Source organism: Carcharhinus amblyrhynchos, chromosome 2 (genome assembly GCF_965287045.1).
Source record: "Carcharhinus amblyrhynchos chromosome 2, sCarAmb.v2.hapA, whole genome shotgun sequence".
Taxonomy (NCBI): Eukaryota; Metazoa; Chordata; class Chondrichthyes; order Carcharhiniformes; family Carcharhinidae; genus Carcharhinus; species Carcharhinus amblyrhynchos.
The window spans coordinates 37,143,385-37,171,325 of NC_137325.1; the positions used below are offsets into that span (position 1 = coordinate 37,143,385).

Genomic DNA, 27,941 nt, shown 5'->3' on the forward strand with positions numbered 1-27,941 from the left:
TGGTTCTTGGCATCATAGCCTGTTTCCGTATCAATTGCTAATTCTCCACTTAGCAACCATGAATTTTCCCCCACTCTGGAAATGTCTTTAGCTTGCAGAGTCACAAAGAATGGGAATGTGGCAAGGGGTGAAATTCAAGAGGTAAAACCATGGGGTGCTAGAATCTGTACTAGGCGTGGTTATGTGCTAAGTCTACTTCTAAAGATGTTTCTGATTCCAATTCTGGTACGTCCACTGCTTTTGTTATCTAGGTGATCCAAGGCTCTTTACCCCTCACCTCTGCAAATCCTGTAGGCCCAGAATCTCTCGCTGTCCCTTTTCATTGTGAAATTGTTTTGGGCTCCTCTCCCTCAGTGGACTATGCAAGTGTCCCTTTCTAAACTTGTCCTAATTTTCCAACTAAAAGTGGTATGTTACGTTTTGATATAATTTCAAATCAGCCATTTGGGAATGAGAGGTAGGACCTTTTAGATTGCTGCCGAAATTAGCTTTTGCTTTAGGTTTTAGGGCCCATGATTGTGTGTGATGGTATTTTTTGCTCATAATTTAGAGATAAATGCACTCCTGTTAGTGGCCGAATGTTGATCATTGAAGACTTGGGTGACATTATGTTCCACAAGTGTAAAACCTGATCACTCATACTTGGTCATCCTTACTTGGTCTGACCTATATGTGATTCCAGATCCACTGCAATGTGATTGACTCTTAAATGCCCTCAGGGATAGGCAATAAATGCTGGCCCAGCCATTGACTTCCATGAGTGAATTTAAAAAAAAATGCAGCTTTGACATTGTGCTCCCGTAGAAACACACATTGGTAATAAGAACATAAGAAATAGGAGCAGGAGTAGGCCATCTAACCCTTCAAGCCTGCCCCGCCATTCAATAAGATCATGGCTGATCTGTCGTGGCTCAGTTCCACATTTCCACCCTCTCCCCATAACCCTTAATCCCCTCGCTTATCAAAAACCCATCAACCCGCGTCTTAAAAATATTTAGCGAGGCAGCCTCTACCACTTCAACGGGCAGAGAATTCCAGAGATTCACCACCCTTTGAGTGAAGAAGTTCCTCCTCAACTCTGTTCTAAACCGCTCCCCCTTTATCTTGAGGCTGTGCCCCCTAGTCCTACTGTCCTTTCTGAGCAGGAAGAGTCTCTCCACCTCTATCCTATCCATCCCATTCATCTTGTATGTCTCAATGAGATCTCCCCTCATTCTTCTAAACTCTAACGAGTACAAGCCTAGTTTATTCAGCCTCTCCTCATAGCTCAACCCCCTCAACCCCCGGTATCAGCCTAGTAAACCTCCTCTGCACTCCCTCCAAGGCCAAAATATCCTTGCGTAAGTGCGGCGACCAAAACTGCACACAGTACTCTAGCTGCGGCCTCACCAGTGCCCTATACAGCTGCAGCAAGACCTCCCTACTTTTATATTCAATCCCCCTCGCTATGAAGGCCAGCATCCCATTCACCTTCCTGACCACCTGCGGCACCTGCAGGCTGGGTTTTTGCGACTCATGCACAAGGACCCCGAGGTCCCTCTGCACCGTCGCCTGCTGCAGTTTTTCGCCACGTAAGTAATAGTCCTTCCTACCATTATTCCTACCAAAGTGGACCACCTCGCACTTGCCAACATTAAATTCCATTTGCCAGTTCCTGGCCCATTCGCCCAGCCTATCTAGATCCTTCTGCAGACTCTCCACACCCTCTGCGCAATTTGCCGTTCCACCAATCTTGGTGTCATCAGCAAATTTCGACACCATACACTCGGTTCCCTCCTCCAGATCATCTATAACATTTCTCTGAGTGATTCTATTTCTGAACTTGGAAGGATACAAATTTTGCATCGTTAAATTTATGGCACTATAGCAGTTGAATTTTCCAATCGTGTATTGCTGGAGGAAAGTAAGATATTCAGGCCTTAAACCTGACTTATTTCCTGCCATACGGCCTACTGTCTAACGTATGCTACTCACTTAAAATTGATGTCCTCTAGTTATAGGACGGATGTCAGGGGCAGGTTCTTTACCCAGAGGGTGGTGAGGGACTGGAATGCCCTGCCTGCTGCAGTTGTAAATGCGCCTAGTTTGGAGGCGTTTAAGAGATTGGTGGATAGGTTTATGGACGAAAAGGGATTGGTTTAGATTAGTGGGTCAATGTTTTTTTTTTAAAAATAAGACTGGTCGGCGCAACATTGTGGGCCGAAGGGCCTGTTCCGCGCTGTAATGTTCTATGTTCTATGTTCTTCCCTTCCACCAATGGGAATAGTTTCTCTCTGCCCAGGTCCCTCATGATTTTGAACACCTAATGTGTTCTAACCTGCTGTAAGGAGAACAGTCTCAGCTTTGTCAATCTGTCTGTGTAACTGGAGTGTCTCATCTCTAGAACCATTCTTAAATCTTTTCTGCTTCTTCTCCAATACCTTCACATCCTTTCTGAAATGTGATGTCTGGAGTGAGACGTTACTCCAGTTGAGGCTGGACTAGAATTTTATTAAAGTTCAGCAAACGCTTGATATATATTCTCTGCTTCTAATAATAAGTCCACAATTCATTGTACCTTTTGGAAGTTCATGTGTACCTCCTCAACACCCTGTTAACTCAACACAATTTCTGCATTTGTTCAAGCAACTAGTAATTTTGTCCTAGTTATCATTTCTCAAAGCCAAGGTTTAACTGACCTGTAGTTGCTGGGCTTATGCTTGTGCACATTTTTAATCCAGGGTGTAACAATTGCAATGTTTCAATCGATTTTTCAGCCTGAACTGCCACCTTTGTGATTTGTGCACAACTTCTCTAGATCTCTGCTTCTGCATCACCTTTGAATTGTATTTCTCATTATAGTTTGCCTTTTCTTGTTCTTCCTATCTAGATATATCACTTCAGACTTCATTGAATTTCACCTGCTACATGTCTACCCATTCCACCAGTCTCTCTCTATTCTCTTGAAGTTTATCACCTTCACAGTTCATGACCTTAGAGCACATTATGCCTTGCTTTCCTCCAAACAATGTAGTTCACTACTACTTTGTTTGCCGTTACTGAGCCAAATTTGTATCCTAGCTAACACTGTCCCTTTTATTTGATAGACTCCAGCTTTGCTGATACTGTTTTGCAAGCGCTTTGTAAACACTGTTATATGACACTTTATTAAACACCTTTTGGAAGTCTATGTGTACCTCCTGAACATTCTTTTTATTGAGCACAATTTCTGCAATTGTTAAATTGATTAGTAATTTTGTCCTGTTAGGATTTCTAAAAGCCAAGGCTTAAGTGACCTGTAGTTGCTGGGCTCATCCTTATGCACTTTTTAAATCTATGGTGTAACATTTGCAATGTTTTAAACCTTTCCTTCATGAGTGAAAAGCCTTGTGAAGCTGTAAAAAAAAAATTCACTGCGCTGAGAATCTTATTTGGTTATTTCCCTTCCTTTTACAAATCTTGAATTACTTACTTTGCGGATAATAAATTGAACTAGAAAAGTATAAATGCACATTTGCTGAACATTTTGAAGTTCCAAGTAAGAATAAGGGTGGTGAATCTCTGGAATTCTCTGCCCGTTGAAGTGGTGGAGGCTACCTCGCTAAATATTTTTAAGACGCGGGTTGATGGGTTTTTGATAAGCGAGGGGATTAAGGGTTATGGGGAGAGGGCAGGAATGTGGAACTGAGCCATGACAGATCAGCCATGATCTTATTGAATGGCGGGGCAGGCTCGAAGGGCTAGATAGAACATAGAACATTACAGCGCAGAACAGGCCCTTCGGCCCACGATGTTGCGCCGACCAGCTTTCAAAAAAAAAACAACACTAACCCACTAATCTAAACCAATCCCATTTCGTCCATAAACCTATCCACAGATCTCTTAAATGCCCCCAAACTAGGCACATTTACAACTGCAGCTGGCAGGGCATTCCAGTCCCTCACCACCCTCTGGGTAAAGAACCTACCCCTGACATCAGTCCTATAACTACCCCCCCTTAATTTAAAGCCATGCCCCCTCGTGCTAGCTTTCTCCATCCTAGGAAAAAGGCTATCACTATCCACCCTGTCTAAACCTCTAATCATCTTATATGTTTCAATAAGGTCCCCTCTTAGATGGCCTACTCCTGCTCCTATTTCTTATGTTCTTATGAATGTTTGCACAATTCAGTAGATTATGAAGCTTCCATAGCAAGATTCACTCCTCTTCATAGTTGGAGTGAACCCACCAAAAGGGGGGAGTTTTTTTGTCCCATCTGCCATGGGAATCATAGTGGCTGGGTGTGGACCATGGTAAGGCCCATTGATCTTGGGTGGGATTTTCCAGCTTTGGGGCAAGCTCACTTGGAAAATCCTGTGCACAGAATGGACAAAAGATTGGCAAATGAAGTTTGATGCACAAATGTGGTACATTTGGTAAGAAGAATAGTGAGGTCACTTGGAAGGAGCAACTTCAGGTGGGATGGAGAAATAAAGGTTACAAAGAGTACAAATATATCAATCACTAAAAGTTGTCACAGGTTAGTAGGACAGTGAAAACAAACCAAGCACTGGACTTTATTTGTTATGGGATACCCTTGAAAAGTAGGGAGATTTTGCTAAACTTGTACTGAATCTTGGTTAGGTGAGTACTGCATGGAGATCTGGTTGCCATGTTATAAAAATGATATAGAGACACTGGAATAGTTCGAGAAAAGGATTATCCAGAAATATGTGGATACACATATGAGGGGAGGATTGACAGACATGATTTGTTTTGCCTAAAAAAAAAGGCTGAGGGGAGACCTAATAGAAGTTTTTAAAATTAAGAACAATTTTGATCGAGTGGATACAGAGGACTGAATTTTCTGGACCTTCTTGCCAGCAGGCTCTTCTTGTCCCACCGATGGTGATTCCTGTGACAGGTTCCACAGCAACAGGGTTTGCAAATCACAGAAAATGCCATAGGCATTGGTGGGACCAGCAGATCCTGCCAGTGGGTAATGACGAGCTGCCTCCACTGCTGGAAAACACACCATAGGGGACTGGACAACCTGTCTAGAGAGAGTGCTTTCTCTTGTGAGTTAGAGCATAACTAGAGGCTACCACTATCTGACAGTCACCAGACATCCAATAAAGAATTCAGGAGAAACTTCTTTATCCATAGAATGATACAAATGTAAAACTTGCAACCATAGAGTGATTCAAGTGAATTGTATTGGTCCATTTAAGGTAAAACTAGGCAAGCATTGGAGGGATAAGAGAATTTATCATTAAGGAGAATTTTAATAAGAAAAGTTGGGAGGAGATTCAAGTGGTGCATAGACCACTGCTATTGATTAAATGGGCTGAATGGTCTTTTTATCTGCAGTATTGTTTTTTGTGGACTTGCATTTCAAGATTAGTGTTGATGGCTTTGCAGCTAACCTGCAGCACTCTTGGAGATTGCAACATATAAATAGAAATTGGGTGATGTGTTAAACCATATGTTTAAGTTGGCATAAATGGAATGTCAAATAGCTGAGTATGGGATATGTTAAATGCCACAGCATCCGAGCAATCTGCTGAAGACCTGTCCTCCAGAATTAGCTGCATCTCCAACCAAGCTGCCTTGTACAGCTACAACACCGGCATCTACCTGACAATAATCCTGTCCACAAAAGCAGGAGCAATCCAATCTGGTCAATTACTGCCCTATGAGAATTCAGTCAATCGTCAACAAAGTCATGGAAAGAATAATTAACAGTATTAAGAAGTACCAACACCCCAATTATCTGCTTGCCAGTATTCCGTTGGGTTCCGCCAGAACTTTTCAGCTTCAGATATCATTATGGCCTAGGTGCAAATGTGGACATAAAAGCTTGCTCTAGAGATCAGGTGAGAGTGTCTGCCATTGACATCAGTATCCAGTTAATATTTTTCATCAACTATCACCACAAAACAGATTGGCTGGTTATTTAATGTTTGTGGTTTCTTGCTGTATGCAAGTTGGATTGTTGTAGTTAATGCTAGTTAGAGCATATTATTGATGTTATCTTGATAATTGATCCACAATATTGCTCTCATATGTCTCAAGGATTTACTGTCTATGACTTTCACTGGTAATAAATAAAAATAGTCAGAGTACATAGTTAATCATCCAAATTGAAAATCTTTTCAATTTTAACTTTGGTCCATATTTTTAAATAAATAAAATCTTCTACCTAATGATGATTGTTCTCCAAAAGTACTTCATTGGCTGCGAAGCAGTTTGAGATGTCCTGAAGAGTACATAGGGTACATAGTAAACCCAAATTGTTCTTTCACGTACATATTTGCAATTTTTCATCCAAGAAATGAAGCATACTCTGCAATTTGTGACAGTTATGACAGATTTAAAACTAATTGTAAGCGATCGCCAGAACTTCACCACCTCGCCTGCCACGGAATCGGAGCGGGCAAGGGTCTAACAATGTAAATCTCCATTGACCTTGGGCAGGAATTTCCGGTCTTGCTGGAGCAAGGCTATAAAATCCAGCCCAATGTCTTTCTCCCTATGTTGCGTGGAGAATAAAATGTAACTAAGAGTAAATACAATAAGCATTCTGGAAACTGAAGACAGCCTGCAACACAAAAGAAAGAAAGAAGTAGCAATTTTATAATAATAGCATTTCTATATTGCTCCATGGTGTCCAAAACAGCAACTTGCCTTTATAATAAAAATGATGGCAAATCTCAGCAGGTAAGGCACTATCTGTGGAGAGAGAAGCAGAGTTAAGTTCATAGTGGTACGGACATGACAGTAACTCCGTTTCTCTCTCCACAGATGTTGCCATACCTGCCGAGTTTTTCTAGCATTTTCTGGTCTTATTTCAGGTTAGCAGCATCCGCAGTATTTTTTTAAATTTGCTTTCATATATCTTCTTGACAGCATCACAAGTTGGTTTAAAATGTCAGCAAATGCATCAACTTATTTATGCACAGCAAGATCACAGTATCTGCAATTCATTAAATGCCCAAATGATTTTTTTATGCTTAAGGGAGGGACATGGACCTGAGTACCTAGAACAACTCTCTGTTCTTCAAAACTTTTTATGTAGGTTTCATGGCAATTCCAAGATGCGATGATCTTTTAGTATTGTACTGCAATATTATGCAACCTTCCAATTCCAAAATGTGATTGCCCTGAATATACCAATATGACAAAATTATTTGTCATACAGAATTATACTATTATGTGCCTGATATTAAGAAGCATTTGCTGCCACTGAGAATTCTCTACTACACAAAATATGATGTTCTTCAGCTAGTTAGAGTACATTATTGATGTTATCTTGATTGATTCATAATATTGCTCTCATATGTCTCTAAAAGATTTACTGTCTACGACTTTCACTGGCAATAAATAAAAATAGTCAGAGAACATAGTTAATCATCCAAATTGAAATTTTTTTCAATTTTAACTTTTAACATATTTTTAAATAAATAAAATCTTCTATCATAGATCATGAGTCATACAGCACAGGAAATGCCTTCAGCCCATCGAATCTGCACCAGCAGAGGTCTTGTTCATTAGGCACTGACATATTTGAAAGGACTTACACAGGTGTATAATGATTGATCTGTATAGTGACTCAATGGTACAAACCTAATCATTTGTTTATAAATTCTGAATGTTTAGGTTTTTAAACTAACTAACTAAAAATGCTAAGCAATAGTATCTGCAGCCTTAACTGGAGGTGATCTTTTAATGTATGTTTTTAAAATTTCATTCTGCATTTAAGTCAATCTTTTCCTCACTTGGAGTTGATCGTAATTTCACATGTAGGATCTTCAGTCCGTGTGACCGTCCTTTATGTGCTTTATTATAGCTCAACAAAGAAAGTGGCTTTGATTTGGAATAGTGATTTTATTCCTGTCAGTAATGAGCATTTTTTTTAAGCTTTGTTTAAATATTTGAATAGCAATAATAAATCTGCAGTTTACACTTATGTCCTGCCAAGATAACATCTGATTTTTTTTTAAAAAACTGTAATTGAAATTATAAATCACTGATTATAATTGATGTGTAGTAAACTTCTGTTGTCTGGTAAAGTCCCTAGCTTATACCACTTCACTCCAGCACATTTATTTATTGTTTAATTTTCTCCATGTGGAAAATCCTACAGTAGCCCTGGTTTTAACTGCTGATTTCTAACTTCAAAATTGGATAAGTTGTTTTTGTAAGTGTCTTTTTTTGGGTTTCATTTTGAGTTTATTTTTCAGTAATTTGGGTGAGAGAAATGAAGCATTAAATAAAGGACAAATACTTATAACATGTTATTCCCCTTGAAGCATGTGCCACCTAGATTTCCATTAGTTAACTTGATGTCAATGAACCCTAGAACATTTTTTACACTAATAGTATTTTAATGATCTGTTACCAGTTCAATTTTCCCCTAAATTTTGTACCTTCAGGTCACGGTAAAACACCAAAAGATGCAGCTTCAGTCCGTGCAATGTATCCTATACCTGCTGCTTGTGGGATTTACTACTTCGAGGTGAAGATCGTCAGTAAAGGACGAGATGGGTAAGATTGAATGAATTTCTGCGCTTTGTTTATTTTGTATTACAGAAATTTGGCGTGTAATGTTTATTTGAGCTGTTTTTAAAAATGCAGTGATCCCGTAGGATAAATGCTAAGATTGTTTTTTTTGGGGACAGATGAGTACATGTTCCTGATGCATGAAAGCTTGTCAGTCAATTAATCTTTGGCAAGAAACCAGTAGCTGCCAGTTCACAGCAGAACTTGCATTTTATAGCACCCTGGTGCCTCCTATTGACATCTATGGTATTAATTCTCCAGGTCAATCACTTGTTATGTAAGTAGATGTACCAGCCATGTATGCACAATGAGATCCTACAAACAATGAATAAAAAGGCTGACACATGTTTTTGATGATAAAAAGGGAATGTTAGGTAAACACAAATGGAGTGCTCCTTGTACCTTTCTGAGAAGTGCCGTGTGATCTTTAAAATCCATTAACTAGGTGCATCCTGGATTTAACATCTCATCCCAACAAATGGTAAATCTGATCAGTGCATTATTGAGGTATTCATGAAGTGTATTCCTGAAAAGGCTGGGGTGTTTTTTTGCCCTTTGTTGAGACTTTCTTAGATTCCCCCCTTCTATGCTTTCAATTGCCTATCCTTTGGCCTTTAGTCCCAATGATTGTCAATCTCTGAATTACTTTCTCATCTATTCTTGATGCCTTTGCCCCCAGCGAAACCTTTGCACTTTTCTATTCCAATCTTTTACCTTTGTGATCCCAATTTTCCCCCACCCCAGCCCGCTAGGTGCTGACTTGAGTATATTTGGTGACAAGCTAGTTTATCTGGTTTACACCAAACACATTCAGGCCTCCCTCCTTTCTACTAAAACTGCCTATTACTTCATTATTGGCCAGAAAAGCAAAGATCGTTCCAGTTTCTTTTCTCTACCAGATACAATCTTCTTAAAGCCTTGCATTGCCCACCAAGCCTTCAAACACCTAGGTCCAGATACTAGCATGAACTGGAAAGGGGCAGGTGAAATTGGAAACACTTCAAGAATCCAACAGAGCTGAGGCTGTAAAGGGCCTCATTGGTGTTTTGAAGGTTTGTCTCCTGCCTATAACTGGCCACGTGGACAACTAGGCCAACCATTGATAGGGAACACAAGTGAGAATGTTTCAGCCAATCTGGGTTGAGAGATGTATGATTTGGAGTGGGGTGGGCGGGGGGGGCGGCAGGGTGGTGGAGAAGAGAGCAGAGCTGGAAAAATTTGAGGCTTTATTGAAGTGCTTGGTGATGGTACACGCCTGTTCCTCCTGACCCACAACTTCTACTGAGAGAGCCTCTCACCCTGAAGGTGTGAGCTGAAGGTTCACCATTTTACTGATAAGTAAACTCCAGACCGATTAGCTTAACATTTGTCATAAGGAAATCGCTATTATTATCAATGGGGTTATAACAGGGTACTTAGAAAATCATAATGTGAAGTGGCAGAGTCAACATGGTTTTGTGTTAAATTAATTGATTAACTATTTAACTAAACTGTGACTGTAACTTGTTAGAATTTAGCATTTAGTTTGAGAGTGAGAAACTTGAGTCAAAAGCAACTCTGCTGAGCTTAAGCTGGGTAATTACAAAGGAATGAGGACAGAGTTGACTAGAGCGGACTCGGAAAGAAATTCAGCATTAAAGATGGTTGATCAGCAATGGAATACGTTTGTGAAAATAATTCCTGACTCGCAAAAAGAAGTGAGGAAGAAGGATTCCAGGAAAGGAATAAATCAACTATACTTAACCAAGGAAGTTAAGAATAGTGTTAAACGGAAAGATTAGTGATAAGCCAGAGATTGGGAATGTTTTAAAAACCAACAAAAGATGAGCAATAAAAAAGGAGTAGATAAACTATTAAGATAAACCAGCAAGTAATACACAAATGGACAGTAAGAGCTTATTTAAATATATAAAAAGGAAGAGAAAGGCCAAGGTGAACATAAGCCCTTTAAGAGAATGAGACTGGGGAAATAATAATGAGGAACTAGGGGATGACGAGTTAAATAGTTACTTTGCATCAGCCTTCATGGCAGCAGATGCTAATAACATTCCAAAATTACTTAATAATCAAGAGACAAAAGCAGGGGAAGGAAATAAATACCAAAACTATCACTAGAGAAAAAAGTACTGGGGGAACAAATGGGGCGAAAGGCTGATAAGTTCCGTACCTGATGGGTTGCATCCCAGACTATCAAAGGAAGTCACCGCAGAGACACTGAATGCACTGGTGGTAATCTTACAAATATCCATAAATTCTGGAAAAGCCCCAGAGGATTGGAAAGCTGCCTATGTAACAAAATTACATTATTATTCAAATAAGGAGAGTTAACCAAAGGCCAGTTAGCTTAACATCTGACATTGGGAAAATGTTAAGAGTCCGATATAAAGGATGTAGTAGCAGAAATACATAATCAAGCAGAGTCAGCATGGCTTATAGATGGGGAAATCATGCCTGACAAATTTATTAGAATTCTTTTGAGGTGATATCGAGAAGTCTCAGGGAACCAATAAATATACTTGGACGTCCAAAAAGTGTTGATGAGGTCCCACACAAAAGACTAGTCAATTATATTAGTATTTTAGAGCATTGACTATCCTATAGAAGTCATGATGTGGAGGTGCCGGCGTTGGACCGGGGTAAATACAATAAGAAGACTCCCCCCCCCCCCCCATGATCTCTGGCACAGTGTCAGTGGACCTCTGTCTCTTTTCCCTCTACTGATCACAGGCAGAGAGGCAGCGGGCTCCCCTTCTCTCCACCCCTCCCCAGAGTGGCAACGGACCTTCCCTCCCCCACTGATATCAGGCAGGGTGGCAGCGTACCCCACCCCCATTGATCACAGGCAGAATGGCAGCCGATTCCGCCCCCCCCCCCCCCCCCCACCATATCGCTTATTGTGGGTAGGCAAATGCGGTGGTAAACAGGGAAGTGCCAGTAAAGTTAGGCGTGCACCTCATTAAATGCATTAAAGTGACTGTTGGTCCTGATCATGGCCGTTTTCGGGCCTTGGTAAATGGGGAACTGGCGTGGAGGTGGGTGTGGATCGCTCTACTTGCCTCACGCCCAACTTCACCAAGCTTTCATGCCTGAAATGGGCGCAACGTGATGGAAAAATTGGGCCCAAAGATACAGAGAGATATAGACAGGTTAAATGAGTGGGCAAAAATTTGGCAGACGGACCTTTATGTAGAAAAACATGATTTTATACACTTTGGTAGGAAGAATAAAGGAGCTGACTATTACTTAAATGGAGCAAGGTTGCAAAGAGATTTAGAAGTCCTTCTGCATAAATCACAAAAACCTAGCATGCAAGTTCAGGTAATAGAAAAGCCAAGTGGAATGTTGGCCTTTATTTCAAAGCGAATGGAATATAAAATAGGGAAGTCTTGCTAAAACTATACAAGCACCAGTTAAACCACATCTGAGATACTGTGAACAGTTTTAGTCGCATTATCTATGGAAAGATATACTGACATATACTGAGAAGGTTCACTTTGATCCCAAGTATGGGGGATTATTCTTTTTGAGGTGAGGTTGTGTAGGTTGGCCTGTTATTCATTGAAATTTAGAAGAATGAGAGGCGTCCTGATTGAGACATATAGGATTCTCAGGGAGATTGACCAGGTAAATACTGATAGGTTGTTTCCCCTTGTGGCAGAGTCTAAGACCAAAGTACATAATCTCAGAGTAAGAGCTGTTGATAGTGGGAGATTCAGCAATAAAAATGCTATTGAATATTATGGGGAGATGTTTGGATTCTCTCTTTCTGGAGAAGCCTGGCACTTGTGTGCTGCAGATGTTAATTGCCACTTATCAATGTTATCCAAGTCTTGCTGCATATGGGGATTGACTGCTTCAGTATTTGAGGAGCTATAAGGGGAGGCGATGGCCTAGTGGTATTATCGCTATACTATTAATCCAGAAACTCACCTAATGTTCTAGGGACCTGTGTTCAAATCCCGCCACAGCAGATGGTGGAATTTGAATTCAATAAAAAGTATCTGAAATTAAGAATCTACTGATGGCTGTAACCATTGTTGGAAAAACCCATCTGGCTCACTAACTCTCTTTAGGGAAGGAAAGCTGCCATTTTACGTGGATTGGTCTACATGTGACTCCAGAGCCACAACACTACTGCCTTCAAGCAACTAGGGATGGGCAATAAATACTGGCCTAGCCAGCGATGCTCATGTACCACGAATGAGTAAATTGCAAATGGTGCTGAACATTGTATAAATATTGCCGTTTCTGACTTTATGATGGAAGAAAGGTCATTGTTGATGCAGCTGAAGATGATTCAACCTAATACACTGTCCGTAAGAACGCCTGCATGTTCGGATTGTGATAATTGACCAACCTCAACATTTTTTTTGTTCTATGTATGACTTCAATCAGTGGAGAATTTTCCCCCGATTCCCATTGACTCCAGTTTTGCTTGGACTCTTTGCCACGTTCACCTCCTGACTCTCCAAAGCCTGTCCGCCATCTACAAGCCACAAGTCAGGAGTGTGGTGAAATACTTTCCACTGTCTTGCTGATACCCTTTCCTTGCCTGTGGATTCTTTTGTCACTTTTTGGACAAATACTGTGCGGAGGCCAGGAGCTGTGTGGTTCTGGCAGAACCCAAACTTAGCATCAATGAGCAGTCTAACTGCTACTTGTTAATACTGTTGATGGCTTCTTCCATCACTTTGTTGATGATCTAGAGTTAATAGATGGGGTGATAATTGGCCAGATTGGATTTCTCCTGCTTTCTGTGGGCAGGACACACCTGGACAGTTTTGCACATTGCTGGGTGGATGCCAGTGTTGTAGCTGTACTGGAATAGCTTGGCTGTGTGCATCACTAGTTGTGGAGCATGTCTTCAATACGATTGCTGAAATGTTGTCAGGGCCTATAACCTTTGTAGTATGCAGAGCCTTCAGCCATTTCTTAAACTCGCATGGATCAAATTTAATTGGGTAAAGATTAGCATCTCTGATGTTGGGGATCTCAAAAAGAGACTGAGATGGATCATCCACTTAGCATTTCAGGCTGAAGATTATTGCAAATGCTTCAGCCTTATCTTCTGTGCTGGGCTCCCCCATTGTTGAGAATAGGGATATTTGTGTAGCTGCTGCCATCTGTTAGTTGTTTAATTGTTCACCACCGTTTGTTGTAGGAACTCATTGCTCTGTCTGTCACATGCTGTTGTCGCTGTTTGACACACAAGTAATCCTGTTTGGTAGCTTCACTAGGTTGTCACCTCATTTTTAGGTATGCCTGGTGCTGGCATGCCCTCCTGCATTCTTTATTGATCCAGGGTTGATCCCCAGTTTGATAGTAATGGTACAGTGGGAGATATGTTGGGACGTGAGGTTACAGATTGGGAGTTGTATACTATGATGCCCAGTTTTGATTTACTAGATCTGTACAAAGTTTATTCCATTTAACAAGGTGGTAATACCACAGAGCACAATGGAGGGTATCCTCAACGTGAAAATGGGACTTCGCCTCCACAAAGGATGTGTGGTGGTCACTTCTATTGATACTGTCATAGATGGAGGCATCCTTATGTTCTCATCTGTATGTAAGGGTGTGATCTTTCCATTCCCTCATCCACCCAGGATCTCCACTGATGGGTGAGGGGCATCAGGAGCCCCACAGGCTCTGGACTGAGGTGCCCACAGTACTGTTGCTAAGAAGTAATAGTACTCTCCTAGAAATTTATCATGGTGGAAGCTGGGCTCTTCTTTTCTACTTCTCTGAAGTAGTGGCTGTTGAGTATCAGTTCGATGGAGCTTCTCCCTATCGAGCAGCAGACTGAGCTCGCTTGCTGTGCCAGTTTCGACTGCTGCCCTTGCAGCCACCCCACACCCTCCATCTTCCAGAACTTTCAACCTAAGTCATATGTTCCTATGATCCCTGTGAAACTGATGCAGCACCTGAAAGTTTTAATTGGTTCCCAGGTGGACTATTGAACGCTAATTGAAATGTTAATTAATTATCCTTGGACACGTGATAACTGCACAAAGGCAGGTTGGGGTCATAGTGTAGGTTTTTCTTTTAAGCGCCCCTTTCATCACAGGGTGGAAATCAAGCTCTCATCTTTACACTCTAAGTCCCTGCTTTACCGTGTTAGGGAGCTGGAGCTGGATGAACTTCGGATCATTTGGGAGGCAGAGATAATCATAGATAAAAGCTTCAGGGTTTGGAGACTCTGAAAAATGAAAATAGATGGGTGACATAGAGGAGATTTACAAGGATGTTGCCTTGATTGGGTGGCATGCCTTATGAGGATGGGTTGAGGGAGATTGGTCTTTTCTCCCTGGAGAGACGAAGGATGAGAGGCGACCTGATAGAGGTTTATAAGATGTTGAGAGGTATAGATCGGGTGGATTCTCAGAGGCAATTTCCCAGGGCTGAAATGGTTGCTACGAGAGGACACCGGTTTAAAGTGCTGGGAAGTAGGTACAGAGGAGATGTCAGGGGTAAGTTTTTCACTCAGAGGGTGGTGGGCGAGTGGAATCGGCTGCCGTCGGTGGTGGTGGAGGCAAACTTGTTGGGGTCTTTTAAGAGACTTCTGGATGAGTACGTGGGATTTAATGGGATTGAGGGTTATAAATAGGCCTAGTACGTAGGGATGTGATCGGTGCAACTTGTGGGCTGAAAGACCTGTTTGTGCTGTAGTGTTCTATGTTCTATGATAGTGAGAGGGGCTAGGAAGAAGCAGCCACTGCGGGGATCCCCTGTGGTTGTTCCCCTCAGCAACAAGTATTCTGTGTTGGATACTGTTGAGGGGGATGGCCTACCAGTGGTAAGCCAGAGTGACCGGATTTCGAGCACTGAGTCCATCCCTGTGTCTCAAGGGAAGGGAGGAGAGCAGGAGAGCAATAGTAATTGGGGACATGATGGTTAGAGAGGCAGATAGGAGGTTCTGCGGCAGCAAAAGAGACTTACACAGATGGTATGTTGCCTCCTGGGTGCAAGAGTCTGTTATGTCTCGGACCGGGTTTTCAAGATCCTTAAGGGGGAAGGGGATCAGTAGCAGGTTGTGGTGCACATTGGTACCAATGATGTAGGTAGAAAGAGGGATGGGGATTTAAAACAGGAATTTAGGGAGCTAGGCTAGAAGCTGAAAGCTAGGACAAAGCATGTTGTCATCTCCAGTTTGTTGCTGGTGCCACATGCTAATGAGTTAAGGAACCGGGAGAGAGTGCAGATTAACATGTGGCTGCAGGGATGGTGTAGGAGAGAGGGTTTCATTTACTTGGATAATTGCAGCACATTCTGGGGAAGGTGGGACCTGTACAAACAGGACGGGTTGCACCTGAACCAGAGGGGCACTAATATCCTGGGAGGGAAATTTGCATCTGTTCTTCGGGGAGTCTAAACTAATTTTTCAGGGGGATGGGAAAATGAGATGTAGTCCAAAAGCTAGTGTTGAGGATCGTGAGGTACTGAGGAAGGTACCAAGGTCGCAGGAGTGTACAGGCAGACAGGATCGTGGATTGAACTGTATCTACTTCAATGCAAGGAGTATCAGGAATAAGGTAGGTGAACTTGGAGCATGGATTGGCACTTGGGACTATAATGTTGTGGCTGTTATGGAGACATGGTTAGAACAGGGACAGGAATGGTTGTTCCGGGGTATAGATCTTTCAGTAAGAGTAGGGAAGGCGGTAAAAGAGGTGGAGGAATAGCATTGTTAATCAAGAATAATTTAACGGCTGCTGAAAGGCATTTTGAGGGCGATCTGCCTACTGAGGTAATATGGGCTGAAGTTAGAAATAGGAAAGGATCGGTCACGTTGTTAGGAGTTTTCTACAGGCCCCCAAACAGTAATAGAGATGCGGAGGAGGAAATGGCAAAGCAGATTATAGATAGGTGTGGAGATCACAGGGTAATTATCATGGGCGACTTTAACTTTCCAAATATTGATTGGAACCTTTATAGGTCGAATAGTTTGGATGGGATACTTTTTGTACAGCGTGTGGAGGAGAGTTTCCTGACACACTATGTGGATAAGCCGACAAGAGGTGGGACTACGTTGGACTTGGTACTAAGTGACAAACCGGATGACGATTTGTTTGTGGGAGAGCACTTTGGAGATAGTGACCACAATTCGGTGTCCTTCATTCTTGCAATGGCGAAGGATAGGGTCACAAGACAGGGCAAGGTTTATAACTGGGGGAAGGGAAATTATGATGCAATTAGGCAAGAATTAGGGAGCATAAGATGGGAGCAGAAACTGTCAGGTATGGGCACAAACGAAAAGCGGAGCTTTTTCAAGAAACAAATACTGTGTGTCCTTGATAGCTATGTCCCTGGCAGGCAGAGAGGAAATGGCCGAGTGAGGGAACCATGGCTCACAAGAGGTTGAACGTCTTGTTAAGAGGAAAAAAGAAAGCATATGTAAGGATGAAAAAAACAAGGTTCAGTTGGGTCGCTTGAGTGTTACAAAGTAGCTAGGAATGAGTTAAAGAAAGGGCTTAGGAGGGGGCATGAGAAGTCCTTGGTGGGTCACATAAAAGAAAACCCCAAGGCTCTTTACTCTTATGTGAGAAATAAAAGAATGACCAGGGTGAGATTAAGGCTGGTCAAGGATAGTAGTGGGAACTTGTGCTTGGAGTCAGAAGAGATAGGCGAGGTGTCGAATGAATGCTTTTCTTCAGTGCTCACTAAGGAGAGGGGCCATGTTTTTAAGGATGAGTGCATGCTACAGGCTGATAGAATGGAGGAGGTAGATGTTTTGGGGGAAGATGTATTAGCAATTTTGAAAAACCTGAGGGTTGATAAGTCCCCTGGGCCAGATGGGATACATCCTAGGATACTTTGGGAGGCAAGGGATGAGATTGTGGAGCCTTTAGCTTTGATCTTTGGATCTTCACTGTCTATGGGGATAGTGCCAGAGGACTGGAGAGTGGCAAATGTTGTTCCTCTCTTCAAGAAAAGAATTAGGAATGACTCTGGTAATTATAGGCCAGTTAGTCTTACTTTAGTGGTCGGTAAATTAATGGAAAGGGTCCTGAGAAATAGGATTTATGACCATTTGGAAAGATGCAGTCAGCACGGTTTTGTGAGGGGTAAGTCCTCCCTCACAAATTTGATTGAATTCTTTTGAGGAGGTAACTAAGTGTGTGGACGAAGGTAGAGCAGTTGATGTCATGTACATGGATTTTAGTAAGGCGTTTGATAAGGTTCCCCATGGTAGGCTCATGAAGAAGATAAGGATGTGTGGGATAGAAGGAAATTTGGCCGATTGGATAAGTAACTGGCTGTATCGTAGAAGACAGAGGGTGGTGGTGGAAGGAAAATTTTCAGACTGGAGGCCAGTTACCAGCGGTGTATCACAGGGGTCAGTGCTGGGTCCTTTGCAATTTGTGACTTTTATCAATTTCTTGGAAGAGGGGACTGAAGGATGGGTTAGTAAATTTGCTGGAGACACCATAAGTGGATGAGGTGGAGGGCTCTTGCAGGCTGCAAAGAGACATTGATAGGGTACAGAACTGGACCGAAAAGTGGTTGATGGAGTTTAACCCTGATAAATGTGAGGTGATTCAATTTGGTAGGACAAACTTGAATGCAGATTACAGGGTCAACGGCAGGGTTCTAAGGATTGTGGAGGAACAGAGAGATCTTGGGGTTCATATCCACAAATCTCTGAAGGTTGTCACTCAAGTGGATAGAGCCGTGAAGAAGGCTTATAGTATGTTAGCGTTTATTAACAGAGGGTTTGAGTTTAAGAGCTGTGGGGTACTGGACATTGGTGAGACCACATTTGGAATATTGTGTTCAGTTATGGTCACCTCAATATAAGAAGGATGTGGAAGCATTGGAGAGTGCAGAGGAGATTTACCAGGATGCTGCCTGGTTTGGAGGGTAGGTCTTATGAGGAAAGGTTGAGGGAGCTGGAGCTTTTCTCTTTGGAATGGAGGAGGATGAGAGGTGACTTCATAGAGGTTTATATGATGATGAGAGGGATTGATAGAGTGGACGTGCAGAGACTATGTCCTTGGGTGGATGTAGCTGTTACTAGGGGGCATAACTATAAGGTTCATGGTGGGAGATATAGGAAGGATGTCTGAGGTAGATTCTTTACTCAGAGAGTGTGGTTGGGGTGTGGAATACACTGCCTGCTGTGCTAGTGGAGTCGGACACTTTAGGAACTGTCAAGCAGTTATTGGATAGGTACGTGGGGCACACCAGAATGATAGGGAGAGGATAGCTTTAACTTGGGATTGGACATAGCTTGGCACAACATTGAGAGCTGAAGGGCCTGTACTGTGCTGTAATGTTCTATGTCTTATGTCTTAACTTTTACTGCACTATTGGAAGTCCCTCATAATATATTCTTGTATTGCTCAGCATCCATTCATTACTGATTGTGCCTCTGTAAAAAGCCTTGGGACATTTCTCTACACTTAAGGTATTATGTTTTTTTGGTAGCCTTTTTTAAATGCTAAAATCTGAAGCAAGGCTTGTACACACAGCCTATTGCTACCACAGTAAGAGTACTACCAACAAAGTCAAACTAAAGGCAGTGTAGCTCTGCAGAATCCAGTGGTGAATGTCTTTAGCCTGTTGGGTTGGAGGATACTGGCATTGCAGCTGACCTGGACAACAAAGTACATTTTTCTATCAGTAGTCACTAGGTAATGAACAACAGCAAGAAATTAAACTAACTTGCCTTTTCCATGCCAAGGACACCAAAGTCAAATGAGCTATATCAACCACTGCATTGTGCTAAATCAGCACAAATTGGGATTAAACCTGTAGCTCAGAACAGTAATGTGTGAAAGTTGTGGTAAGTAAAAAAAGATGAGTGGCACAGCCAGTAGTTAATTAGATAGCAATAATGGGCTCTACTTCTGTTGTGGGGAAGTAAAGCGGTAGGAAAATTGAGATATTTATCTTGCAACCTCTTCCTTCCCTGTTGATCATACTCTGAGTTTGAGCTTAGAAAGTTGAACAGTGTTCTAATTGCAGAATTTAAAATGATAAATTCAGTGGGGTTCCTCTAATAGGAAAAATAGAACTGGAAGACATCATCTTAAAGTTAAAACTAGGCTATTTAGGAGTGAAATCAGGAAGCATATTTTCATACAAAGGATATAAGGTTTCTTACAAATCTGGAACTTGCTCCCTCAAAATACTAGAATGTGGATCCCAGGTCAGTTGAAAATTTCATGACTGAGATTGATGAGTCTTATAAGGTACAGTATCCAGGGGTATGGAGTAAAGGCAAGAAAAGAAGTCGAGGTACAGATCAGCCATGATCTAATTGAATAAAAGAGTAGGTTCAAGGGGCTACTTTTTTATATTGTTGTGAAGTTGGGTAATGTGATTGTAGATTGGTGTTTGTAAAATGCTAGGGAGAAAGCATTACGTGGTTCTCTTTAAAAGGTGGTGCTTTTTCTGTGCTCAGAATTTTTAAAAATCAAGTACATATAGAGTGCCCAAACTGAAACATTTGTAGTGAACGGCCAAGCAACAATTTTACCAAGACAACAGGCTTTTGAATTTTGCCAATCAGTGTGAATCAGGCACTTCGATACCAAGAACCTATTAAATTTAAATCTGATGGTTTTGACAACTAGGACCAATCCTATTGTGGGAAATATGTCATCACAGGTAGAAAAGAAGGGGGAGTGGGACAAAAAGAGCAACTGCCACCTACCCGAGATAACAGTTCTCAAAGACATAGATGAAGCTTTGAGAGCCAGCAATTCTCTGTCTTAGAGAAAGCACCATCTAGAAAGCAAAGGTCCCAAAGAAGAAAGAAGTTCCAGACCAAAGAATCAACAGAGAGGGCCCAGAATATTCTGGAAGACACAAAACCTGGTTGTAATTTAGAGAGTGACTAAATTCTGTTTTTTGTTAATAAGTATTTATTGGAACAGCATACCATTAGAATCTTGTTTTATAGGGGCATAGTCAATGATTAGAAGGGATTTATTCGGTTTGTTAATAGTTGAGTTAATTTGTTCACTGTTAGATAAATTGTTTCGTGTTGATTTTAGGGTCAGTGTCAGGGATTTATTTTGTATTTAAGTGCTAGAAGTTGCTGAAGTGCAAGTAGCACCACTTGCATACGCTTTTTACAGATTATAAGGTGAGCTAATTCTCTTTGGAGTTTTGGTGTTAGTTCTCAGAGGGGAAATCATCCTCCACTTTATAACAGATTGCTACTCTCTTGGGCAATATTTCAGGAGTACAGATATTTTCATCTCTTACTATTAGAAACAGATTAGCCCCCATTTTTATGTTCCTCAGTGTAGTTTAGATTTGGCCAATTATGACCGTGTTGTTCCACTCTGGTCTGAATGCAAAAAATTATAATTCAACTGCTACTATTTTTGACCAACTTATTTTTGTTTTCAGTAAGATTCTTCAAAAGCATCTATGTTTATTCCTAATAAAGATAGACTACTGATTTCAACACTGGAGATTTTGAATGCCACTTTCTTAATTTTCTCTGCTGTTTGGAAACAGCTTGACCAATATCTCCGTGTGTCTGAAGTACCTATTTCCTGACACCATTCTAGAAAATCTCTCCCATACCCTCTCCAAGGCTTTAACATCCTTCAACTTAGATTCATAGAATCCCTACAGTACAGAAGAAGGCCATTCAGCCCATCGAGTCTGTATCCTGACTAATCCCCCTGACATGAGGGTCAATTTTAGCATGGCCAATCAACCTAACCTGCTCATCTTTGAACTGTGGGAAGAAACCAGAGCACCCAGAGGAAACCCATGCAGACACGGGGAGAAAGTACAAACTTCACACACTGTGCCCGAGACTGGAATTGAATCTGAGTCCCTGGCGCTGTGAGGCAGCAGAGCTAACCACTGTGCCACAGTGCTGTCCTCTGTGTACACTCTGTTTTGGAACATAATGCTTCAGTTGAGATCTAATCAGTGTTTTGTAAAGTTTTAGGATTTTTCTTGCTTTTGTATTTCATGCATCTTAATCAAGCAAGGATCCCATATCTTTTAATAATCTTCTCAACTTGTTCTGCCACCTTCAAAGTTTGTGTACATGCTCCCATACCTTTTGTTCTTTAGACTTTATGATACTGCCCTGCGCACCCAAGTCCAGTCGTTAATATGTATCAAAATGAGCAGTAGTCCTAATAACAATGCCTGTGGAGCACCAATACAACACCCTTGATTAAAATAGGGAGGGGGAAATCTTCAGCCACTATAAGCAGGTCAACCTTGCATCAGATGTGGGGAAAGTGGTGGAGGGAAACTGTAGAGACAATAGACCTGTACGAAATGAATTGGCATTTTAAAAAGTACAGGTGCTCCAATCCGAAAAACATTCGCCACTCTTTTTGTTCTCTGTTCCTTAGCCAACTTTGTACTGAGGTTGATAGAATCACTGTGATGAAATGTGAAGGGATGGAAAGAAGAGAATAAGATATAAATCATGCCATACTGATTTGGGAGAGAACTTGAAAGCCATGAACATAGCTTTGCTGGAAGATCAGAGTGTAGAGATGTATTATGAACTTTAAAGTTAGTACTCATTTATAGAGTTTCTTTGTTTTGCTGAACTAGCATTTGCTAACATGGTAACTTGGTCAGTAGCTTTTAATGTCAGTACAAAGTTAAAGAATTAAAATTAAAAGCTACCTTCAAGACTGCAAGTTCTGCCAGGCCCTTAAGTGGTCCGGTTTAGTAGTTGCAAACTGATCCGTATGTTTTGTTTACAACGATAATGAGAAATACCCCACACTCAGTGACCTCTCCTTTTTGTCACTTCTTTTGTCCATCTTCTGCTCCGCTACTTTCTTGTGTTAAAGGGACTTTCAAAGCTTTTGTTACTATAGCTAACTCCCAGTCTTTTACTTAACAAGTAGCAATTGCATTTCCGTTTTAAAGGCATCCATTGATTCCAAATTAACAACTACTTCTTGGAGTCAGTTCAGTACATCCACTATACTGTTCAGATTGGAAACACGTTTTTCTAATCTCTAACCTTGCAGATTTTGTATTTGTGTTCTTCTGCCCTGGGTTTAATAGCACTTGCACAATTTTCCCAATTCAATACTGACCTATTTTAAAATTATATTTCAATTGCTTAAGCTTTCCTCCTAGACTTATTTCTCTCAAAGCCTAGCATTCTTCTGATCCTCATCTGAACAATTTTTCAAACCTCTTAACTGTACTGTCATCATGCCCTGCCATTTTCATTGGGAATCAAGTAGATAGGGTTGTTAAGAAGGCATACGGTGTCTTGGCGTTTATTGGGAGGGGGATTGAATTTAGGAGCTGCAGCGTCATGTTGCAACTGTACAAAACTCTGGTGCGTCCGCACTTGGAGTATTGTGTGCAGTTCTGGTCCCCACATTATAGGAAGGATGTGGAGGCTTTGGAGAGGGTGCAGAGGAGGTTTACCAGGATGTTGCCTGGTATGGAGGGGAGGTCCTATGAGGAGAGACTGAGGGATTTGAGGTTGTTTTCGTTAGAAAGAAGGCGGCTGCGAGGGGACCTTATTGAAACATATAAGATGATTAGAGGTTTGGATAGGGTGGACAGTGATAGCCTTTTTCCTCAGATGGAGAAAGCTAGCGCGTGGGGGCATAGCTTTAAATTAAGGGGTGGTAGTTATAGGACGGATGTCAGAGGTAGGTTCTTTACCCAGAGGGTGGTGAGGGATTGGAATGCCCTGCCTGCTGCAGTTGTAAATGCGCCTAGTTTGGGGGCGTTTAAGAGATCCGTGGATAGGTTTATGGATGGAAAGGGTTTGGTTTAGGTTAGAGGGTCATTGTTTTTTAACTGGTCGGCGCAACATCGTGGGCCGAAGGGCCTGTTCTGCGCTGTTATGTTCTATGTTATGTACATATACACCCAGGTCCCTCTGTTTCTGCACCTCCTTTAGAGTTTCTTGCTTTATTTTGTATTGTCCTTCCATATTCTTCCTGCCAAAATGTATCACCTCATGCGTCATTTGTCTGCCCAATCCGCCAACACGTCTGTGTGCTTTTGAAGTTCAAGACTATCTCCCTGACAGCAGACTGTTTCCAATCTTCATACTATCCGCAAATTATGAAATCATGGCCTGAACACCATAATCTAGGTCATTAAAATGAATAAGGAAAAGCAAAGGCCCACACTGACCCCTGGGGAACTCCATTACAAACCTTCCATCAATCTGAAAAAAAAAACTATTTTCACTATTTTCTGTTTCCTGTCATTCACCAATTTCATATCCAAGTGCCTAGATTCCCTTTTACTCCATGAGCTCGAATTTTGTTTTCGGATCTGTTGTGTGGCGGTGTATCAGATGCCTTTTAAAATTCCACGTATATCACATCAATGGATTAATCATATCAATCTTCTCTGTTACTGCCTCAAAACAATTCCAGTAAAATTAATTAAACGTGATTTTCCCATATTAAAACCATGCTAGCTTTCCTTAATTATTTGGCACAGTTCTGAGTGACTATTGGGTTTTTAAAAAATTTTCACCCAAACTATATTTTCCAGACGTTTCCCTATCACTGAAGTTGAACTGAATTGCCTGTAGTTGCTGGCTTTATCCTTGCAACCCTTTAAACAAGGATGTAACATTCACAATTCCCTGGTCCCCTGGTGCCATACCTGTGTCAGAGGAAGACTGAAGGATTACCCTAGTGCCTTTGGGATTTTCATTTTCAATTCCCTCAATACTCTTGGAGGTATCTCATTCAGTACCTTATCAATTTTCAGTAAAGACGGTCTTTCAAATGCCATCTCCTCCTCAATTGTAAAATCATCTGGTGTACCAGTTACCACCTCTGCCACCACATCACCTTCCTTTTCAAAGACAGTTGCAAAGTACCCATTAATACCTCTGCTATTGCTCCTGGCTCCATGTGCAAATTTCTGCCCTACTTTCTTCTGCTACCCTTTTATTATTTATATCCTTATAGAAGACCTTGGGTTTCCTTTTTACGTTAGTTGCCAACCTCTTCTTCTCTCCTTGCTTTTATGATTTTTCACTTTTTCTCTTCATCTCTGGTCCCTTTTATATTCAACCTGATTTTCCTGGATTTTTTAACTTGATGTCTGTTGTATGCATGCATCGTCACCTCTACCTTTCTCGTTATCTAGGGCATTCAGGATGTGTTTCTCCTACCTTCCTCCTTTTAAGGGAATATTGTCATTCCCTTAACATTGTCTTGACATTGTCTGCAATACTTCTTCTTTGAAGGTAGCCCATTGTTAAGCCACGGTCTTGTCTGCCAATATATGATTCCAATTTGCTCACCTCAGATATGTTCTCACCCTTTAGTTTTATTGGATCCCTCTAACTCCGAGTTCCCATTGCTTTATGAGCTGTCACTCTGAATCCCAATTGTTTTTGGGCTCGCTGTATCTCTGAGCGCCTGCTGCTTTGAGTTTTCTTTCTCTGAACTCCTATCGCTGTCTCTGTGAGCTCCCATTGTTTTATGGACTCTGTCTCTGAAATGAGTGATGCTTTATGGGCTCACTGTCTCTGAACACCCGCTGCCCTATGGGCTATCTCTGAACAACTGCTTTAGGGGCTGTCACTCTCTCAAGTCTGAACACACCCACCACTTTACAATAAATTTAATGACTTCTTCAGATGATGTGATGTTTGGTTTCAGTTTCTGGTCTGCAAATCTTCTCCTGATATCTGGTTGCAGAGTCAAGATGACCACTTTCCTGAAGCTGCAGCACCCTATCATTGATACAAAGTTGTGTAGAGGAACAGGTGGTATTGAGGAAGTAGGGGGCTGCAGAAGGACTTAGACAGGTTAGGAGAGAGGGCAAAGAAGTGACAGATGGAAAACAGTGTGGAAAAGTGTGAGGTTATGCATTTTGGAAGGAGAAATGGAGGCATAAACTACTTTCTAAATGGGAAAATGCTTTAGGAAATCGGATTTTGTTCAAGATTCTCTTAACATTAACATGCAGGTTCAGATGGCAGTTAGGAAGGCAAATGCAATGTTAGCATTCATGTCGAGAGGGTTAGAATAGAAGAGCAGGGATGTACTTCTAAGGCTGTATAAGGCTCTGGTCAGATCCCATTTGGAGTATTGTGAGCAGTTTTGGGCCCCACATCTAAGGAAGGATGTGCTGGCCTTGGAAAGGGTCCAGAGGGGGTTCACAAAAACGATCTCTGGAATGAAGAGCTTGCCGTATGAACAATGGTCAAGGACTCTGGGTCTGTACTCTTTCGAGTTTAGAAGGATAAGTGGGGGGGATCTTATTGAAATTTACAGGATACTGTGAGGACTGGATTGAGTGGATATGGAGAGGATGTTTCCACTAGTAGGAAAAACTAGAACAGAACAAAGAGATCTAGGGCTACATGTTCATAGCTCCTTGAAAGTGGAGTCACAGGTGGATAGAGTGGTGAAGAAGGCATTCGGCATGCTTGGTTTCATCGGTCAGAACATTGAATACAGGAGTTGGGGTGTCTTGTTGAAGTTGTACAAGACATTGGTAAGGCCACACTTGGAATACTTTATACAATTCTGGTCACCCTATTATAGAAAGGATATTATTAAAGTAGAAAGAGTGCAGAAAAGATTTACTAGGATGCTACTGGGACTTGATGGATTGAGTTATAAGGAGAGGATGAATAGGCTGAGGCTTTTTTCTCTGGATCGTAGGAGGCTAAGGGGTGACCTTATAGAGGTCTATAAAATAATGAGGGGCATAGACAAGGTAGGTAGTCAATATCTTTTCCCAAAGGGAAGGGAGTTTAAAAGTAGAAGGCATAGGTTTAAGGTGAGAGGGGAGAGATACAAAAGTGTCCAAAGGGTGACTTTTTCACACAGGGTGGTGAGTGTCTGGAACAAGCTGCCAAAAGTAGTAGTAGAGATGGGTACAATTTTATCTTTTAAAAAGAATTTAGATAGTTACGTAGATACAATGGGTATAGAGGGATATGGGCCAAATGCAGGCAATTGGGATTAGTTTAGGGGTTTTTAAAAAAAGGGCAGCATAGACAAGTTGGGCCAAAGGGCCTGTTTCCATGCTGTAAACATCTATGACTCAGAAGGCACAATCTCAGGCTAAAGGGACAATCCTTTAAAACAGAGATGAGAAGGAATTTCTTCACCACTCTCTGGTTGAATCTGTGCTGCAGAAGGCTAGGGAGGCCAGGTCATTAAGTGTCTTTAAGACAGGGATAGATAGATAGGTTCTTGATTAATAAGGAGATCAGGAGTTATGGGGAAAAGGGCAGGAGAATTGGGATGAGAAAAACAAAATCAGCCATGATTGGATGGCGGAGCAGACTTAATGGGCTGAGTGGCCTAATTCTGTTCCTGTGTCTTATGGTCATCCGCAGTGACATGAACCTTCACTTCTCATTTGAAAACTTACAATTGCATTTTGTAGAACCACTTTTATTAGAAGCAGTTGTGTAAGTCTTTGCTTTCAGTGATGTGGGATATGTTCTGGGTGGACTTTGGGGCACTGGAGGCATCAGTGCCATGACAACATGCATCTTGGAGTATCATTCTACAACTGGATGCACTAATACTGCCACAGCTGTTGCCAAAATTGGCTGTCAACAGGAACAGTATATATGGTAAGTTAAGCTTATAAGTATTGGAGTGCCTAAAGGTTGCGAATGTAGCCCAATCTATCTCACAAACTAGCCTCCCATCCATTGACTCTATCTATACTTCCCACTGCCTCGGTAAAGCAGCGAGCATAATTTAGGACCCCATGCACCCCGGACGTTCTCTCTTCCACGTTCTTCCTCCGGGAAAAAGATACAAAAGTCTGAGGTCACGTAACAGCCGACTCAAGAACAGCTTCTTTCCTGCTGCTGTCAGACTTTTGAGTGGACTTGCCTTGCATTAAGTTGACCTTTCTCTACACCATAGCTATTACTGTAGCACGCTGTTTCCTTCTGTATAAATGGTATGTTTTGTTTGTACAGCGTGCAAGACACAATACTTTTCACTGTATGTTAATACATGTGACGATAATAAATCAAATCTTTTTGTGTTAAAAATTTTTTGCAGAAAAGTAACATGTAAACTTGATTGATTGAAGAAAGTTAAGAATGATGTTGTTACAGGTACATGGGCATTGGACTTTCTGCTCAAGGTGTCAACATGAACAGACTTCCAGGTAGGTGCTTCATTTAGACTGTGATCCTTCAAGAAACAATATAAGCACTTAGTAATCCTGGAAAACTAACATATATAGTAAGGAGTCTGACAACACCAGGTTAAAGTCCGGCAGGTTTATTTGGTAGCAAACGCCACGAGCTTTTGGAGTGCTGCCCCTTCGTCACCTGATGAAGGAGCAGTGCTCCGAAAGCTAGTGGTGTTTGCTACCAAATAAACCTGTTGGACTTGAACCTGGTGTTGTGAGATTTCTTATTGTGTTTACCCCAGTCCAACACTGGCATTTCCACATCAAAACTAACATATATACAGCTCATCAGTAGGCATCTGAAA

The 27,941-nt window shown here is 41.6% G+C and overlaps 1 protein-coding gene across 3 annotated transcripts in view; it reads left to right on the top strand.

The window, feature by feature from the left end:
• The window catches only part of ranbp9 (RAN binding protein 9), an 85,790-nt gene that overhangs the window by 5,607 nt on the left and 52,242 nt on the right, over positions 1-27,941 (top strand). For all 3 annotated transcript variants that reach the window (XM_080204559.1, XM_080204549.1, XM_080204568.1), the window contains 2 exons: positions 8,394-8,505; positions 27,557-27,609. In XM_080204559.1, the coding sequence (XP_080060685.1) occupies positions 8,394-8,505; positions 27,557-27,609 (165 nt within the window). The remainder of the gene's footprint in view (positions 1-8,393; positions 8,506-27,556; positions 27,610-27,941) is intronic.